This window comes from Syngnathoides biaculeatus, chromosome 8, assembly GCF_019802595.1.
Source record: "Syngnathoides biaculeatus isolate LvHL_M chromosome 8, ASM1980259v1, whole genome shotgun sequence".
In the NCBI taxonomy this organism is placed as follows: domain Eukaryota; kingdom Metazoa; phylum Chordata; class Actinopteri; order Syngnathiformes; family Syngnathidae; genus Syngnathoides; species Syngnathoides biaculeatus.
In genome coordinates this window covers 26,294,080-26,311,924 of record NC_084647.1, presented here as the reverse complement: position 1 = coordinate 26,311,924, position 17,845 = coordinate 26,294,080, and the positions used below count along the sequence as shown (strand labels likewise).

The 17,845-nt window shown below is 42.0% G+C and overlaps 2 protein-coding genes across 5 annotated transcripts in view; one reads left to right on the top strand and one right to left on the bottom strand.

Moving 5' to 3' along the window:
- The window catches only part of LOC133505158 (uncharacterized), a 39,475-nt gene that overhangs the window by 19,528 nt on the left and 2,102 nt on the right, over positions 1-17,845 (bottom strand). For 3 of the 4 annotated variants that reach the window (XM_061828147.1, XM_061828148.1, XM_061828146.1), the window contains exon 2: positions 15,824-15,926. In XM_061828147.1, the coding sequence (XP_061684131.1) occupies positions 15,824-15,875 (52 nt within the window). In that variant the 5' untranslated portion in view covers positions 15,876-15,926. Of the gene's footprint in view, positions 1-8,710; positions 8,799-15,823; positions 15,927-17,845 lie in introns of all 4 variants that reach the window. The other variant, XM_061828149.1, reaches the window with a different exon arrangement.
- LOC133505157 (chondrolectin-like) lies at positions 2,103-15,420 on the top strand. Its single transcript, XM_061828144.1, has 7 exons — positions 2,103-2,506; positions 4,841-5,147; positions 6,244-6,401; positions 10,551-10,595; positions 10,864-10,941; positions 11,035-11,149; positions 12,436-15,420. Exons 1-7 carry the CDS (start codon positions 2,434-2,436, stop codon positions 12,761-12,763), a joined length of 1,104 nt encoding a protein of 367 aa, XP_061684128.1. The 5' UTR covers positions 2,103-2,433; the 3' UTR covers positions 12,764-15,420.

Below are 17,845 nucleotides of genomic sequence, written 5' to 3'. Positions count from 1 at the left end.
TCCACCAATAACATCATTCATCCATTTCCTGAGCCCGACCCTCACGAGGGTCACAGGAGAGCTGGAGCGAATCCTAGCTGTCATCAGGCTGGAGGCGGGGTACACCCTGAACTGGTTACCAGCCAAATGGAGGGCACATGGAGACAAACAACAGTCCCACTCAAACTCACACCAAGGGGCAATTTAGAGTCTCCAATTAATGGATGTTTTTATGATGTGGGAGGAAAAAGCCGGAGAAAGCCAAATCTTGCACCAAACAAGCATCTGTTATCTTATCAACATACAGTTTTTTTCCCCACATTTGCATGGGCCATACTTTGGACTTGGCTCTAGGTGGCCAACCTCGGACCTGGGGCCTCGGGGCTCCATTTTTGTGCAGCCCCCGTTAGAGCACCCCTATCTATTTATTTATTTATCCGTTTGTCTATCTATCTATCTATCTATCTATCTATCTATCTATCTATCTATCTATCTATCTATCTATCTATCTATCTATCTATCTATCTATCTATCTATCTACTTACGCATTTATTTATTTATTTATTTGCAGTAGATAGTACATTTGTTCAGTATAGGTTAGGTAGTTAGTTACTGTATCTTTTGCAACCCTTGGATTTGTTGGATTCATCAAACTTTTTAGTTTTCTTTCCCTTTTGGCTTGTTCCCTGAGGGATCAGCACAGCGCGTCATCTTTTCCATGTGCGCAACTCTCCTGCACCTTCCATCAACCTTCTCTTTGGTCTTCCTCTCACTCGTTTGCCCGTCTGCTCCATCCTCATCATCCTTCTACCAATATACTTACTCTCTCACCTCTGGACATGTCCAAACCATCAAAGTCTACTCTCTCGAACCTTGTCTCCAAAATATCCAACTTTGGCTGTCCCTCTAATGAGCTCATTTCTAATCCTATCCAACCTGCCCACTCCTAGCGAGAACCTCAACATCTTCATTTCTGCTACCTCCAGCTCTGCTTCCTGTTGTTTCTTCAGTTCCACCGTCTTTAACCCGTAAATCATGGCTGGCCTCGGCATTGTTTTCTAAACTTTGCCCTTCATTCTAGCACAGACTCTTCTGTCACATAACACACCAGACACTTTCTGCCAGCTGTTCCAACCTGCTTGAACCCGTTTCTTCTCTCTTCTCCCTGTACCCTCACTCTTCCCCCTCCAGCCCTCTCATTCATTCTAATTTTTTATTCGTGTTTTTATTGTTTTACTTTGGCTACTCTTCATTCTTCCTCTTTCCAGTGCATGGCTCCATCTTTCTAATTGTTCCTCCACCTGCTCCCTGCTTTCACTGCATATCACAGTATCATATGCAAACATCATGGTCCAAGGGGATTCAAGTCTAACCTCATCTGTCAACTTATCCATTACCACAGCAAACAGGAAGGGGCTCAGAGCATATCCCTGATGCATTCCCACCTCCACCTTAAATTCTTCTGTCACACCTACGGCACACCTCACCACTGTTCTGCTGCCCTCATATATGTCCTGTACTATTGTAACATACTTCTCTGCCGCACCAGATTGACGCATGCAGTACTACAGTTCCTCTCTTGGTACACTGTCATAGGCTTTCTCTAGTTCCACAAAAGACACAATATAGCTCATTCTGACCTTCTCTGTGCTATTCCATTCTCAAGGCAAATAATTCATCCCTGGTATTCTTTCTAGGCATGAAACGATATTGTTACCTGAAAATACCTCTGTCCTATGTGTAGCCTCCACTAGTCTTTCCTATAACTTCATTGTATGTCCCGTGAACTTTATTCCTCGATCGTTCCTGCAGCTCTGCACATCGCCTTTTTTCTTAAAAATAGGAACTAGCACACATTTCCTCCACTGTTCAGGAATCTTCTCACTCGCTAGTTTTCTGTTGATCAAGCTGGTCAGACTCCACAGCCACCTCTCCAAATTGCTTCCATGCCTCAACAGCTACATCATCAGGACCAACTGCCATATTTCATCCTCTTTAGTGTCTTTCTAACTTTTTTTCAATTCACTGCATATTAAATTCAGATTAAGCATACAATACTGTAGAGTTATCATTTTTTCCTCCTCAGGGCCTGTTTAATGTGAGCTTCAACAATGAAACATAAGAACAGGGGTGCCTTCTGAGGTGATCACAGTGAAATAATTCAAATACAAAGTGACACGTACTTTTTTTTTTTTTTTTTTTAAGGGAGAGTGTACATTTTCTTGCTTTTTCTTTTGAACTGGGGGCGGGGAGCTGGTGGTCTCATTTTCCCCCTCAGTCGGACGCCATGTGAACGACCCACTTTTCCGTCCAGCGCTCACATCTCACATCTCAGTCCGCGTCTCGGTTCTCCCCCAGTGCGTGTTTGTCCCGTGTTCGCTCCGAGAACGTGGTTGACGTTTTCGCTTGCTCACGAACTGCGGCGCAGCAGCACACCGACGTGAACATGTCGAGATGGATTTTATGAGGCTGTTCGGCGCCTTGATCGCCTTCCTGTTCCATAATGGGTGCGCTTCTAAAGTCAATGGTAAGACGCCAAAAGCTCCGAGTTTCTCAATTTGAAAGTTCGCGTGCGTCTGCATACATAACAGGCTCCAACTAGTCGCGGTTCCACGTTCATTTTGCCTGCTGAGGTTTAAAACACTAAAAGTGAGAAGGACTGAGAGGAGAAAGTCGCGTTGGCATTGTAATTATTAACAGGCGGCGTGCTGTGGAAAATATCAACAACCACATGTTGTTTTCGTCTCAGCTGCTCAGTCAGGAGGTCCCATCTTGAGTTCGACTAAACAGCTTCAACCCTGACGCCAGTAGCAGGAAAGGCGACCACAAATTACTCGCTGAGTTGCTTTTATACTAGTTTTAATACAAGTCAAATATTTGGGCACAAACTGTCATGCCAAAATCACAGATGAAAACAATCAGAAAGTTGCACAGGCTGAAATTGTTCAGCCAAAATCAATACAAAAGTTGCACGGACAGCAGTCTACACTTCACACAAATGCTATTATTGGTGGGCAAAAAAAAAAACCCCAAACAAACATGTTGACAACCAAGCCCAAATGCTTTTTTATAAGGAACCAGGTCATGATGCATGGGCTCTCATTGCAGAATTTGTCAGCCTACTTTAAATTGATCAATTAAATTAACCCATATTCAGTACATGGTCTGCAATTTTTTTAAAACTTTTTTGTTTCCACACGAAACAGCATAAGAGGCTCACCAGGCACAGATTATCAATGAAATAATTGTATACAGGTTGGATTATATTGGGCTTCGACAGGTGCCTTCAGCAACATTTATCAACAATGAGGTTTCATGATCAGCACGGTGGCCTCACAGTTCTGAGCTCCTGGGTTCAATCCTGGCCCCACCTGTGCCGAGTTTGCATGTTCTCCCCGTGCCTGAGTGGGTTTTCTCTGGGCACTCCAGTTTCCTTCCACATCCCAAAAAACACGCAACATTAATTGGACATTCTAAATTGCCCCTAGGTGTCATTGTCAGTGCGGCTATTTGTCTCGATGTGCCCTGCGATTGGCTGGCAACCAGTTCAGGGTGTAACCTGCCTCCTTGACAGCTGGGATAGGCTTCAGCACTCCCTGCGACCCTCATGAGGGTAAGCAGCAAAGAAAATGAATGCATGGATGTTTCATGATGCAAGAATAATCTAACCCATCAATGCTGTGCATTGACATTCTCATGTCCAGTTAAATTTGTAATTTATGTGCCTTTTATGCCAGGTAGGTCTGGGTTAAGGAACAGGGACGAGGCTACATGGTTGACAGGGGTGACAGCCATGGCTCAGGTTCCAATGAGTGATAATGCCTCTTTGGCGGCGGCAAACAAATTTCCAAGTTACGGAGAATGGGTGTATAGTTGAAAAGCATATAAAAAAAAACTATAGACAAAGAAACACAAATGGGAGAATATGCCCCCTTAATTGGTAGATTAGACTCACATCCAAAGATGGAAAGCAGGGGACAACCCAGCTGTTTGGAATCCTACAGTAGCTCTAAAATATGAATCTATGGTCTCTTGCATATAATACCTTGACGTTTCATGTATGAACCCAAAATTTTTTAAAAATATATCACAGACAATAACTCAAACCTTATTTTTTTCCAATGTGAACATTGTCATCCAAGTTCAAAGGGATTTTATGATACCATAGATTTGCCAGCAATCTTGAACTACGCGAGTTGAGTACTCATCGTGAGAAGCTAACTGTCACAATACACAGAAAAGTTTGCAGTTTGCAATGTACCCGTAGAGAACATTATTCAGCAGGGAACTCTCAAGTGAAAAAGGAATTGACTATAGAAAGGTCCCGTCCTGGTGTTGTTCAAGTGGAATGATTACTGTACTCCCTTAACCTGCCAAAGGCTTGGTGTTTGGGACTCAGTCACCAAACCTGATCAGCAGCAGATGAGTAGCCTATGGAATCCACCCCTATTCATTACTGTTATTGAGATGATTCCTTGCACACAAAGATGTTCAAGAAATATTATGGGTGCAGTGTTGTCATGTCTACCTTTGTGCATACATGCCCAAGTGTATCTCAAATAGACAAGCAAGGCATTATACCTGTTCTTTTGTATTCATGAACTTTATACAATATGTATACAGGATATGCTTTAGCCTGCCAGCGTTTTGAACTGGTGAAAAAGGAAAAGTTCCCCGTTCAAACAGTATCTTTCGGATGATCCATGCTTTCCTCCATTCTTCGTGGAAGAAAGTATAGCCATTCTCAGTGGAATACAGCCTCAGCTGGTTTCTAATTTTGTTACCACGTGAGTGCCACAGGAAGTCTTAAGACAACAATCAGGGCCTTGTTCTTTCCCTCATGACTGTTGTCTGTGTCCAGGCCAAAGGATTTGCCGGCGAGGAACAGAGCGCCCGTGCTACAAGGTGTCCTACATTCAGGACAGCAGGCGGAGGCTAACTTTCCAAGATGCCAGGCAGGCCTGCAGGGTGGATGGAGGAGACCTGCTCAGCATCGAAACGGAGAGTGAGCAGCGGCTCATCGAAAGGTTCATACAGCAGCTCCACGCCGCTGATGGAGATTTCTGGATTGGACTCCGCCGGAGCCCTCAGCGCTTTAGGACTGGGAGTGCCAACCCGGGATGCCCCTCCCAGTACTTCTGGCTGGATGGGAGCAAAGCCAAGTTCAGGTTTTCCCTTTCATAGATACGACTCTTAAACTGCCCTTGCGTGTGCTATCCTGGTCTTTCCACTGCCGCCTTAAGGCTGACAACCACAAACGCTATTGAGGAAAATCATTGGAATATAGCCCGTGTCATAAAAGAAGACTATTGGTTTAAATGAGTCATTGTTGGGAGTATATCCATACTTTTTTTGGAGTTTTAAACTGTGAAACTGCAATGATGTGAAATAATTTTTCAAATATAATACAGTTTTACCCTGGCATGGTGGATCAGCTGGAAAACATTGACTTCACAGTTCTGAGGTCCCGGGTTCAATCCCGGACCTGCCTGTGTGGAGTTTGCATGTTCTCCCCGTGCCTGCGTGGGTTTTCTCCACGTTCTCCGATTTCCTACCACATCCCAAAAACATGCAACATTAATTTGACACTCTAAATTGCCCCTAGGTGTATTGTGAGTGCAGCTGTTTGTCTCAATGTGCCCTGCGATTGGCTGGCAACCAGTTCAGGGTGTACCCTGCCTCCTGCCCTTTGACAGCTGGGATTGGCTCCAGCACTCCCCGCGACTCTTGTGAGGATAAGCAGCTAAGAAAATGGATTGATGGATTAAGTAACCAAAATATTAGATACAATTGTATACCACTGCACACAAAAAACAATAATATTCTTAAATGAAAAGCTATCACGCAGTCTTGCTGTGATTACCAAGTCTGCTTCACAGTAGAGAGGTTCAGATTTTTACTCTCTTCCTATGCTTTCCCGAGTTTTCCCTTGGTACTGTGGCTTCCTTATACATTTCAACATTTAGGTTAAGTTAAAACTAAATCAGGGCTGACAAACCCATTTTTTTTGTAGGTCACATGGTAGTTTTAGTTTCTATTAGCTGGTAGACTATGAAAGTGATACATGTACAGTGTATTAACCTCATTATATTATCATTTGATTGTCATTATATTCCGGTACTCGCCCAATGTCAGATGGGGTAGATTACAGGTCACCTATGATTGTAATGGGAACTAGTGCTAAAGAAAATGGATGGATGGATGGATGGTTAGAAGACATTACAATTTTAATTAGTTCAAGCATTTGAATCCTGCGCCTTTCAGGAACTGGCACTGGGATGAGCCATCCTGCGGCGGCGAAATGTGTGTAGTTCTTTACTACCAGCCTTCTGCACCACCAGATGAGGAAGGACATTTCCTGTTTCAGTGGAATGACAACAACTGCAACACCAGGAACAACTACGTCTGCAAATATCCTAAAGGTGAGCTGGAGGGTTACATATACTTGCAAAGAGCACCACCGCCCAGTATTTCAAAGCATTTATTGTGGAGATGATTGGTCTGTAAAAAATGTAATCTTCAAATGCAGATCACTCACCTCTTGCCACAACTAACTCATGTATACACTAATTGTTTGTATATCCCACCACTTATACTCTCGTTCTATAATTCACTAAATCAGTCCTACCACAGTTCAGTTGTACAGCCGGGTTCACGACGCTTCCCCAGTATGTTTCTTCCCCTGTCCTTGTCCTGTCCTACCTTGTCCTGTCCTTCCCTCACAGGCTGTACTGCTAAAGTCATACTTAATCTTTCCATGTTGTAGATATGTAAAGAATAATTTCATCACTCATTTTACAATTAGCGCTTTGTCTTTGTCTTCCTTCCCCGAGAAATTATATTCAACTGATTGCCTCTGATTCTCAATAAACCTCACTGATACTACTAGGACACCACTCAGGAATCTTAAAAACTCCATTATGACGATGTTCCAACATAAATGGCATTGTGTTTCTCCATTCTGCTTTGCTCTAACAGCGAAATGGGAAGACCCCCACAAGGAAAAAAAAATCCAAACTGAATACAGTATTTCAAACCAGTGATTCTGAACCTAGTAAAATTGGGATATAGATTTAGCAATTCAATCCTAAACCAGAATTCATCAAAATGTGTTCTTGGGTAATTCCAAGATAGACGGTAATTTTGGTGGTAAAAATCAGGATTATCCTAATCTCACTGAAAATATGGATTGAAGGTGGGATGGAGGCTCACTATACATTTGAATTTTTCATTATAGATATTTATGATTTAGTTTTGACATTATTACAACTGTGTTACCGTAGTTTTAATTAGTCCTTAGTCCTAGGTTTATTTATTTTTTTTTATCAAAAATCATCTTTGTTTTAGTCTGGTTTGGTGTTTGTAGTATTTTAGGCTTTCTTAATACTGAGACTTTGTGTGGTGCAAGATAAAATGATAATAATGATAATAAATGCCCAAATAAGTATTATGAAATGCAAATTCAACAGAACAATTCACTAAAAAATATTAACTTCCAACTAACCAATGAACAACGATCCACAAATCAAATACAGTGCTATACTGTATTTGGAATATTTGGCTTCCTCTCCGCTCTCTTGGTGCCCTGGCCCACCCTTCCTCACATCAGGTGCTTAACATGGGCTACCTTTTAGTGGACTATAACTGTTTTTGGGTGGCAGCTGGTTCCTGCATTGGGCCCTGATGGTGGCTGTGGCCCCCATGCTCTCCAGGGGTTGCGGGGGCGGTGGTGCCGATGGAGCATGCTGAGTGCCGGTGGATTGAGCCTGAGGGGTCGGTGGTCTGATGCCTGTACTCCTCCCTTTAGCACTGGTCAGGGCGCTTGGGTTGAGCTGAGGACCTCTCTGGGTCCAGGGAGGTGAATACTGTCCCCCTGGATGTGTACCCTGCTGGAGGGGCTCATTGGCTCGGCCCCCCCTTCTGGGTGGAAGTGGCCGGGTCCCCACTTCCTGAATGTGCCGGCTCAGCAACATCATACACTATAGATAAACACGCTATAAAATTTAAGTGGTTTTTCTAGGACCACTTAGAACATCTCAGGTTTTGCTAACAGATAAAGTCCTAGGTTCTTACAGGTGTTCAGACACTAAAAAGCAAACCATCACACCACTCAACTGTAGCACTGCCTTGCTCATTTCCTACATTCTAATCTATCCTTCCCTTTTCTATTCTCTCTCATCTTGTTCTCTTGATTAGCTATTGCATGTGGACATGCCCCCCCCCCCTCCACCCAACCAACAAATAAGAACACTATTTCGCTGTGGTAATCTTACTTGTGCTCAAATATCTAGAGGAACTATTGCTCTGCTGTCTCCCACCCCCCATCCCACTCCCCTTTATCCCCTCCGTCCCTCCATCTCCCCTAAAACCTTTTTCTGATTTTCTTCATCATTAAAAAACAGTCACAAATCTAAAATAAGCAGTGCAAGAATTTCAAACTCCAGGGGTTGCGCAGAAAAACTGCTCCAGCTACAAAAAAACATACACAGCCATCATTCTGCAAGCCCATGTAGGTGAACAGGACAAGACAGATTATTCATTCGTTCATTCATCTTACATCCTGCTTATCCTCACTAGGGTCGCGAGTATGCTGGAGTCTATCCCAGCAATCTATGGGCGAAAGGTGGAGAACACCCTGAACTGGTCGCCAGCCAATTGCAGGGGACATAGACACAAACAACCATTTGCGCTCATATTCACACATGCAGGCAATTCAGAGTCTTCAACTAACCTAATCTGCATGTTTGGGCAGGGATGGGGGAGAAACTGGAGTACCCAGAGAAAACCCACGCAGACTTGTGGAGAACGTGCAGACAACTCTATGAATAAAAAGAGATTGTAAAGATATTAGATGATTTTATGATGTGTAATGAAGACAAAGTCTCTCTCTCTCTCTCTCTCTTGCTCACACACACAGACACACTTACAATGAGGTTTGATTTGTGTGCTTGTACCTTAAAATGCAAGTCTTTTTCGCGCTCTCTGCTGGTGTAAGTAGGAAGTGTCTGTCTCTCTTCTTGTCATTCTTGTTTTTGTTTAGTTAGTTTTCAAGTCAACGCCAGCTGGTAATGGCACTACACAGGTTGAAGCCTCTTTTTTTAACAATATGTATTAATTATACCAGCCAAAGTCCCGCTTGTGCCTCCTGCTGTTATACCACCCTTTTTTCTCAACTTTGAGGTCACAAGCCAAAGCGAAAACTCGGTCAGTTGACCGCTCATATCTTGAACAACCCATAAGTCGGGTTACTCCTATCACAAAGCACCACTGTATCTGTCACGGACGAGACTCGGGGGTGGACCCAAATGCACGACTCAGGTGAGAGGTAAGCAGTGCGGAAATAGCCTTTATTCGTTCCAATGTCGGTTACCAGGGAGTCAGTCCAAACAAGCAGCAAGATCAGTAACGGCAGGCTTACGGGGTAGGTCGGGAGACAGGCGTTGGTCGGTACACGGGAGGTAGACGTCAGGAGTACGGTAGTGCGGGAACGAGGCATGAGAGGCAACGATCTAGCAGAGTCTCTGTCGTCTCCCGGGTCCTATATGTACTGGGTCTAATCGGAGGTCATGAGGCGCAGGTGTGACCCTTCCGATTAGACGGCCACGCCCAGCCCTGGCTGGAATCCAGGATCATGACAGTATCTGAATTGTTGTTTTCCTTTCGGCTTGTCCCTTTCGGGGTCGCCACAGCGCATCATCTCAGATGAACGCATATATATGTTTGGCACAATTTTTACACCGGATGCCCTTCCTGACGCAACCCTTCTCGGGAAGTGGAGGCCCCAGTGGGATACGAACCCACAACCCCTGGTTTACCAAACCACTGCTCTAACCACTGAGCTACGGGGCCTCATGACAGTATCTGAATTATACTGCCCCTAAGTGGCCAAGGTGCACACGCTATAATGAACAGGATAATGGGGGGGGGGGAGAGAAAAAAAGTTCTCATTCTTTTCTTTACATCCTACTTATGTATGTCATTACTGTATGTTTTTTGTAAAGCACAATATAGTGCTATTGAGGACCCGGGTTCAATTTCACCCTCGGCTATGTGGAGTTTGCATGTTCTCGCCATGCCTGCATGGGTTTTCTCAAGAGTACTCTGGTTTCTTCCCACATTCCCAAAACATCCAAGATATGTTAACTGAACTCTATGTTGCCCATAGGTGTGAATGTGAATGATTGTTTTTATGTGCCCTGCACTTGGCTGGCGACCAGTTCAGACTGTAGCCTGTCTCTCGCTCAAAGATGGCTCTGATAGGCTTCAGCACTCCTGCGCGCCGAGTGAGGATAAGTGGTACTGAAAATGAATGTATGAATGTTGTGTACCCAATGCGTTTTTGTTTTGTGTGCAGGCATATTGAATTGCAATTAAACGGTGTTTTAATTAATTGCAATTTTTTTGTTTCATCTGAATTACAGGAACGTGATCAGCATTTCCAATCTTAATGTATTTGGAACTCTGTCATAGTATCTTATTGCATTTTGAAGCCTTTTTCTGTAAGAGCTGATTACATAATTGTTTTCTGTGTAAGTACAGACTAGTTTAACACAATCGTTTTATATTTCCAGAAAAAGAACCCGTATTTACAGAAGCAGGGAACGCCGCACATGCAGGTACAACACGCACTAGGATGTTTCAAGTGTCTGAGTCCTCAGGGCTTGAAAATGCATTCAGACAATTATATAATCTGTCCTAAAGTACACAGTGCTGTACTGGATTAATTTTGGAATTTGTAAACGCCTTCATCTAAAAACAAGGACATCCAACCACTCTTAACTGAATGAATCATGATTGAGACATTTACAATTGTTACTAAACGTGAAGTCATTCTCTCTCTCTCTCTCTCTCTCTCTCTCTCTCTCCTCTCTCCCCCCCCCCCAGTTCCAACTGTGGTGCCAAATAGATTCTTCACAAGATCAACCAGTGAAACCATTAAAGTGGGAATGCCTGAGTCATCAGGTTGGAAGATTTTTTTTTTTCTTTTTGTCTTAGTTCAATGCTATTTATATTTTTCAGTGAACTGATGAAAGATATTTTTGCTCTCCTTTTCAGTGTCCTTCTCTGACAACACCCTGTATGTTCCCTACATCCTGTATGCAACCATTCCTGCTCTATTGCTGCTGTTGCTAGCAGTTTCTGGCTTCTTTTGCTACAAACAAACAAAGCGGTATGACCCACAAAACATCTTTTGTAATCCTTCACAAGAAATACTGCCCCTTTTCCACTACACCATAACAGCATGGCAGTACTCAATAGTGCCGCTTTTCTGTAAGCAAAAACAGCCACAGGTACATTCCAGATCCAACTGCTGTAGATGAAAATCTCCAACACAGAGACAAAAAAAACATTTTTCAAATAGTTTTCACACAATTAAACAATTTCTTATAGCGCCTGTTCTCACTCTCTCACTCACATTATTCTAAAAGGCAAAGCGTGCTTGCTTAAAAGTGTCTTAAACTGAAACATAAAACACGAAACACCAAACTATTCAACCAAAACCGGTAATATCATCTAGTGAGCATCTACTACATTTCCACCATCCACTTAGGTATTATGGTTCCACTCATACTTACTGGAACATTCAGAAGCTTAGACATGCAACTGTAACCAATGCCATCATTATGTTTGCGATGGTCTTGAGACAGCTCTTCACTCTTACCCATCATGAGATGTGTCTTGACTCACACCTTGGCAGCAATGAGACTTAATAGCTCATCTTTCACCAGTGATGGGACATTCCGATTTATTCGGAATGTTGGAAAAGCAATCATTTCAAAATGTTAACCCTTGCTAAGATTTAGAGAAATAGTGTGCTGCATTTTGATACTTATATTTTTCCCAGTTATGACATGTCTGCCTAACAGTTCTGAGGACCAGGATTCAAATTCGCGACCCCAACTGTTTGGAGTTTGCATGTTCTCCCCGCGCCCGCGCGCGTTTTCTTAAAGCAAAGCAAATTTATTTGTATAACGCATTTCATAAATGAGGTAACTCAATGTGCTTTACATGATTAAAGGCATTTGAAAACAAAGAGATAAAACATTTAAACAGTATAAAAACAACAAAAATGACAAACAAAATATTTTAAAAAAGACAATTAAAACCGCATACAGTGAAAGTAATATGATCAAAAAAATGGATATATTCTAAAAAGCATGAGAAAAAATAAGAGTTTTCAACCTGGATTTAAAAACATTCACATTTGAGGCTGACCTCACCTCTGTTGGCAACTTATTCCATTTCTTAGGGCAGTCTGGTTTCTTTAATGCTAACATTTAATGTGAAACACCATATAAAGGTGAAGAGAAATTAGCATAGATTTGACCATAATTATAAACCTTCAAAGAACTATGACTTTAACACACTCGGAACCATCACATACCAACAATAATGCTCCACTTGTCTCTCATATATGTCGTTCGCAAAGATAACAGCACTTTTTTCTGCTTTCAGGAGGAAGTCAGAGACCAAAAGCTCCACCGGCCAACCAAAGTCCTGGATGTCCACAGAAGCATCATCTTGCCCTATTCAAGGACCCTACGCCTTCAGTGACATCACCAAAATTTCTCATCTTGCTCCAGACAGCACCCTGCCAGCAGACTTCAAAACAAAGCACCCATACGCTTCTAGCAAGGACCCTCAGTGGAATGATTACGAGAATGTATTATTGGCGGACAGGGGGAGCGGCTTCGTCACTAATGACATCTATGAGACCAGCGGCGCTCAGAGTCGACACTGTCATCCTCAGCCAGGTTGGGTTGAAAATGAGATATATGGTTAGCAGAGTTCAATATTACATGACCTAGTTGGTGGCAACTAAGGAATGGGAGTTGGCCAAACTGAGGGATGCAGTGTTCTTTGTCCTGATTATGTCTCGTATACCACATGCCTGGTGCAGGAAACCTGAACATGTGGTTGTGACTGGAACCTAAACCCACTTTTTGCATTTACATCCAGGTCCTACAGTGGAACTAATAGGACCTTGGACTCACTTTAATGTTGTACTTAAGATACACTACATGGGCATAAGTATTGGAATACACCTATGGATCAAATATTTAATTGATCAGGGAAGGTATTGGATCATTTTGTTCATCTGGTACTTTTCCATCTTTAGAAGTAGCATCAGAACCAGCTCAGATTCAGGACATCTTCAATCGTTTAATTACACTAGATTGCCAAAAGTATTTCTTGGCCTTGACTCACATTTGATCAGTTTTAACTCTTCTGAAAAGGCTCTCAATAAGGTTCAGTAGTGTGTGTAGTGAGTTTTCTACCATTCTTCCTGAAGTGAATTTGTGAGGTCACACAGTGATGTTGAACAAGAAGGCCTTACTCTCATTCTACATTCTTAATTCGTTCCACTGGTGTTTTAATCAGGTTGAGGTCAGGACTCTATGCAGACCAATTATGTTTCATCACAGTCTCTCATCCATGTCTTTGTGGACCTTGCATTTGTGCATAGGTGTACAGTCATGTTGGGACATGTTTTGTTTCCACAAAGTTGGGATGCATGAATTCTCCAAAAGGAATTGGTATCCTGAATCCTTCAGAGTTAACTTTCACTGAAAAAAAGAAGCGAATATATTAAACAATTCCATGCTACCAACTTTGTGGGGAGGTTTTTTTTTGTCCTTCTCATCCAACATCAGTGAAGAATGATAAAAAAAAAAAAAATCCCCAAAAGCCACTCCTAAACCTTGTGGACAGCGTTCACAGAAGCATTGAAACTCCTATCGGTGCAAAGGGTGGGCCGACATCATATTGAACCAGATGGATTAGGGATGGGATGTCACTTAAATTCATATGTGAGCCAAGGCAGTTGAGCAAATACTTCTGGCAAAATAGTGTATCTGATACTATTTCAAAAATCCGATTTCTGTCTGTCTCATCCATTCAAGGTAGAACCATGCTCTTCATTTGGCAATTCCTGCTGGTGTAACGGCCAATTCTTTTGTTCCTATAATGTATTAATTACAATTCATTCCAACTAATGAGGACACACCTTGAAAATGTTTGTATATTTTTGTGGATACTTTTGTGCTCACTCGTTCAAACGGCGTTATATCTGTTAAAGCTGACAAAAACAAGTTTAACTGTTCATTTTCTGCTTCTCTAACCCTTCCTTTTGCAAGTCTGTCATTTTGTTTGTTAATTGTGTAACAACAATTCCCTTGGGCCCTCAGAATAATGTCCACACTGACTCGCTTAAAATACAGTGGTTTCTTGACTTATGAGATTCATTTGTTCCATCACCGCACTCATAACTTAAATCATTCTTACCTCAAAACAACTTTCCTGAGTGAAATGAACAGAAATACAAATTTATTCCGGGTTAAACTGCAATTTATTTTAAAAAGTAAATAGAAAAAAAGAATGCAAACAAATAAACTGTTTTCATTTTTGTTGTTGTTTGTTGGCGGTCAGAGGTGCCATTGGCGTAGAACGGCAGTCACGCTTCTGTCAGACTTCCCTAGGGAAGATGTGGTTTCACCAGTACCTGACCACCAACAAGGTGTGACTGAGGAGTGAGTCAAGAATGCGCCTGAGCGACTAGAAAAGCGCTACATGATTGTAATGCTTTGTCATTATTATTAAATGCAATTAAACTGAAAAACAGTACATGCACTCGTACAACCATGTATTGTGCTCAGTGGCACCTTGTATCTAAAAAAAAAAAAAAAAAAAAAGGGGTGGAGGGTGACACAAATGTATATCCATAACAATTTCCTTGTCTTTGGGCTCCCTGCCAGACAGCGAGGTGCGCCCCCAAATTGTTCAGGGCTCAGGGATGGCTGTGCCAACCCACTCCCCACCCCCCACCACTCATCTGTGTTTATGTCAGCTTCCAAATACGGAATATTTGTCAGAAACAAATTATGCCTTCAAACTGATTTTTTGTGAAATGAGGTTGCATCTTAATTGCTACATTTTTTCCCCCCATGTCACTGGATTTGTAGAGCGCTTGGACCTCAAGTCATTGCTCACAGGTCAAGGCAAAATACATCAATAAATAAAATAAAAATCGGATGAGCGATGGCTCATACCTAAAAAAAAAAAAAACGCGTGTTAGGGCACTCGTAAATGAAGTTACCACTGTATAATCCAGAAAAATCCCTTCAAAACCGTCTGAAAGCATCAACCCTGACCCAGGGCCCAATAATGTCTGGAATGAGTGAGGCAGGTTATGCAATAACACATGTTTTTACTTTATTCATTTTGCTTTGAGTGGTTTACATTGTCCCCTTTTATCCATCATTTCTGTCAAGTTATGCAACTACAGTTTTGATTTCAAATGAGCAGCAAGTATATTAAATATATATATTATACTAAATATTTCACCTTGTCAGCTTACCTGCAGTTGCGCTGCATTTATATTTGGTTCAGCATGTTTTCAAGCAAGGTTGTATTCATCTAATAAAACAATTCTGCACAACATTTCTGGCCTTTTTGCTCTAAACTTGAAGAGTGATGTCATTTTAGTGTAACGCTTCCTGTTTGAACTCTTGACATAAAGGAACAGGACAGTGCATGTGGAAAAACTGCTGGTGACAGAGCATTAGAGAACCCTGTAAGGCTTTCCCACATCCACATGACAGTCCAATAAACTTATGTGACACTGAACAGACATTTAGGAAGCTTTAGACATGTCATGGATTCACTCACCAGTAAACCAGTCTCAAATGTGTGCAATGATCTCTCTGAGGTAAATGACTGAAAGAGTGCCGTTTGGGTGTGCATGTGTCATGGAAAGCTGCAGCGAGCCTAGTCAAGGAGAGGCTGAGTATGTTCTTGGAGAACGGTCGACAGGAAATGCCAAAAGAACATCTGGAACTCTTACATTCAGGAAGTCTGTGCGTGACAGCAGGGGCCTTTGGAGCGCAGCTCTGCATGTCTACAGTCCACCACTCAGTAGGAGACAACTGCCCATGTGACAGTGTGTGCTGTATATCAAAACATGACATTAAGAAGGATGGTCACATGGATGTGTTTATACTGTACTTTATTTTTCATCCACATATACACAGCAGCTGAAATAGGTATTTAACACGTCACCATTTTTCCTCAATATATTTCCAAAGTTGCTATTGACGTGACAATTTCAGATCTTGGGAACAATCCAAGTAATCCAAACACGAAGAAAGAACATTATCTGAAAACCAGCCCCAGACCATTATGTTCCCACTTCTGAACTTCACTGTTGGAATACGTGGTTTGCATTATGGAATTCAAAGAGTTCAATGTTGCTCTCATCAGTCAGACCAGACTATATTCTTCCTGTATTTAACAGCATTGTCCAAATGTTGCTCAGCAAACTCCAAACAAGGTTTGACGTGTTTTTCTTTCAGCAATGGGGTCTTATATGTTCTTACATGGTGAGCATGCATACAAACCATAGCAACTGTTTTCCTTGTCACAACAGTAACTGCTAACTTCAGGTGTTTTTGAAACTTTCCACAGGTGGTCATTGGCTCTTGGACAACTCTTCTGATTATTCTTTGCACTCCTCTGTCAGAAATCTTGTGAGGAGCACCTGATCGAGCTACATTTCCACCATCCACTTAGGTATTATGGTTCCACTCATACTTACTGGAACATCCAGAAGCTTAGACATGCAACTGTAACCAATGCCATCATTATGTTTGCGATGGTCTTGAGACAGCTCTTCACTCTTACCCATCATGAGATGTGTCTTGACTCATACCTTGGCAGCAATGAGACTTAATAGCTCATCTTTCACCAGTGATGGGACATTGCGATTTATTCGGAATGTTGGAAAAGCAATCATTTCAAAATGTTAACCCTTGCTAAGATTTAGAGAAATAGTGTGCTGCATTTTGATACTTATATTTTCCCAAGTTATGACATGGTGGATGACTGGTTAGTATGTCTGCCTAACAGTTCTGAGGACCAGGATTCAAATTCGCGACCCCAACTGTTTGGAGTTTGCATGTTCTCCCCGCGCCCGCGCGGGTTTTCTTAAAGCAAAGCAAAGCAAGCAAATTTATTTGTATAACGCATTTCATAAATGAGGTAAACCATTGTGCTTTACATGATTAAAGGCATTTGAAAACAAAGAGATAAAACATTTAAACAGTATAAAAACAACAAAAATGACAAACAAAATATTTTAAAAAAGACAATTAAAACTGCATACAGTGAAAGTAATATGATAAAAAAAAATGGATATATTCTAAAAAGCATGAGAAAAAAAGAAGAGTTTTCAACCTGGATTTAAAAACATTCACACTTGAGGCTAACCTCACCTCTGTTGGCAACTTATTCCATTTCTTAGGGCAGTCTGGTTTCTTCCCTCATCTTAGCATGCATGGTAGGTTAATTGAAGACTCTAAATTGCCCATAGGTCTGAAAGTGAGTGTGAATGATTGTGTTTGTGTGCCCTGCAACTGTCCGGTAACTAGTTCAAGGTGTACCCCACCTTTTGTCCGAAGAGAGCTGGGATAGTCACCGGCACTGACATGACCCTTGTGAGGATAAGCGGCTCAGGAAATGGATACATGGTTGGATGGATAATTAAAGGTAATTTCAGCATATCAAACTGGCAGCCCTTGACAATAATGAGTGCCCAAGCAGTAGCTCTTTAAAAAGGTTGGTGACCCCTGACCGAAAGGGTGATTCAACTTTTATTTACGGTTGCAGTTATCCAGTCATTGTTTGTGAAATGATTTTCTTAGCAGACTTTCACACTCTTTACACACTCAACACCCTTCTTGCCCAGTGATTGACTGCCAACCAATGTAGGGTCTAATCATGATCCCATTGGCTCAAAGTCAACTGTGGTTAAGTTTCAGCCCATGTGGCGAGATTGGAGAGTATTCGCAGTATACAAATGAATAGATAT

What these genes read in the sequence shown, in the direction of transcription:
- LOC133505157 (XM_061828144.1), top strand. Translation starts at nt 2,434, where the DNA reads ATGGATTTTATGAGGCTGTTCGGCGCCTTGATCGCCTTCCTGTTCCAT. An exon ending in CGTCTGCAAATATCCTAAAG is followed by an intron (nt 6,402 to 10,550) that starts GTGAGCTGGAGG and finishes TTATATTTCCAG; the next exon opens with AAAAAGAACCCGTATTTACA. An exon ending in TGCTACAAACAAACAAAGCG is followed by an intron (nt 11,150 to 12,435) that starts GTATGACCCACA and finishes TTCTGCTTTCAG; the next exon opens with GAGGAAGTCAGAGACCAAAA.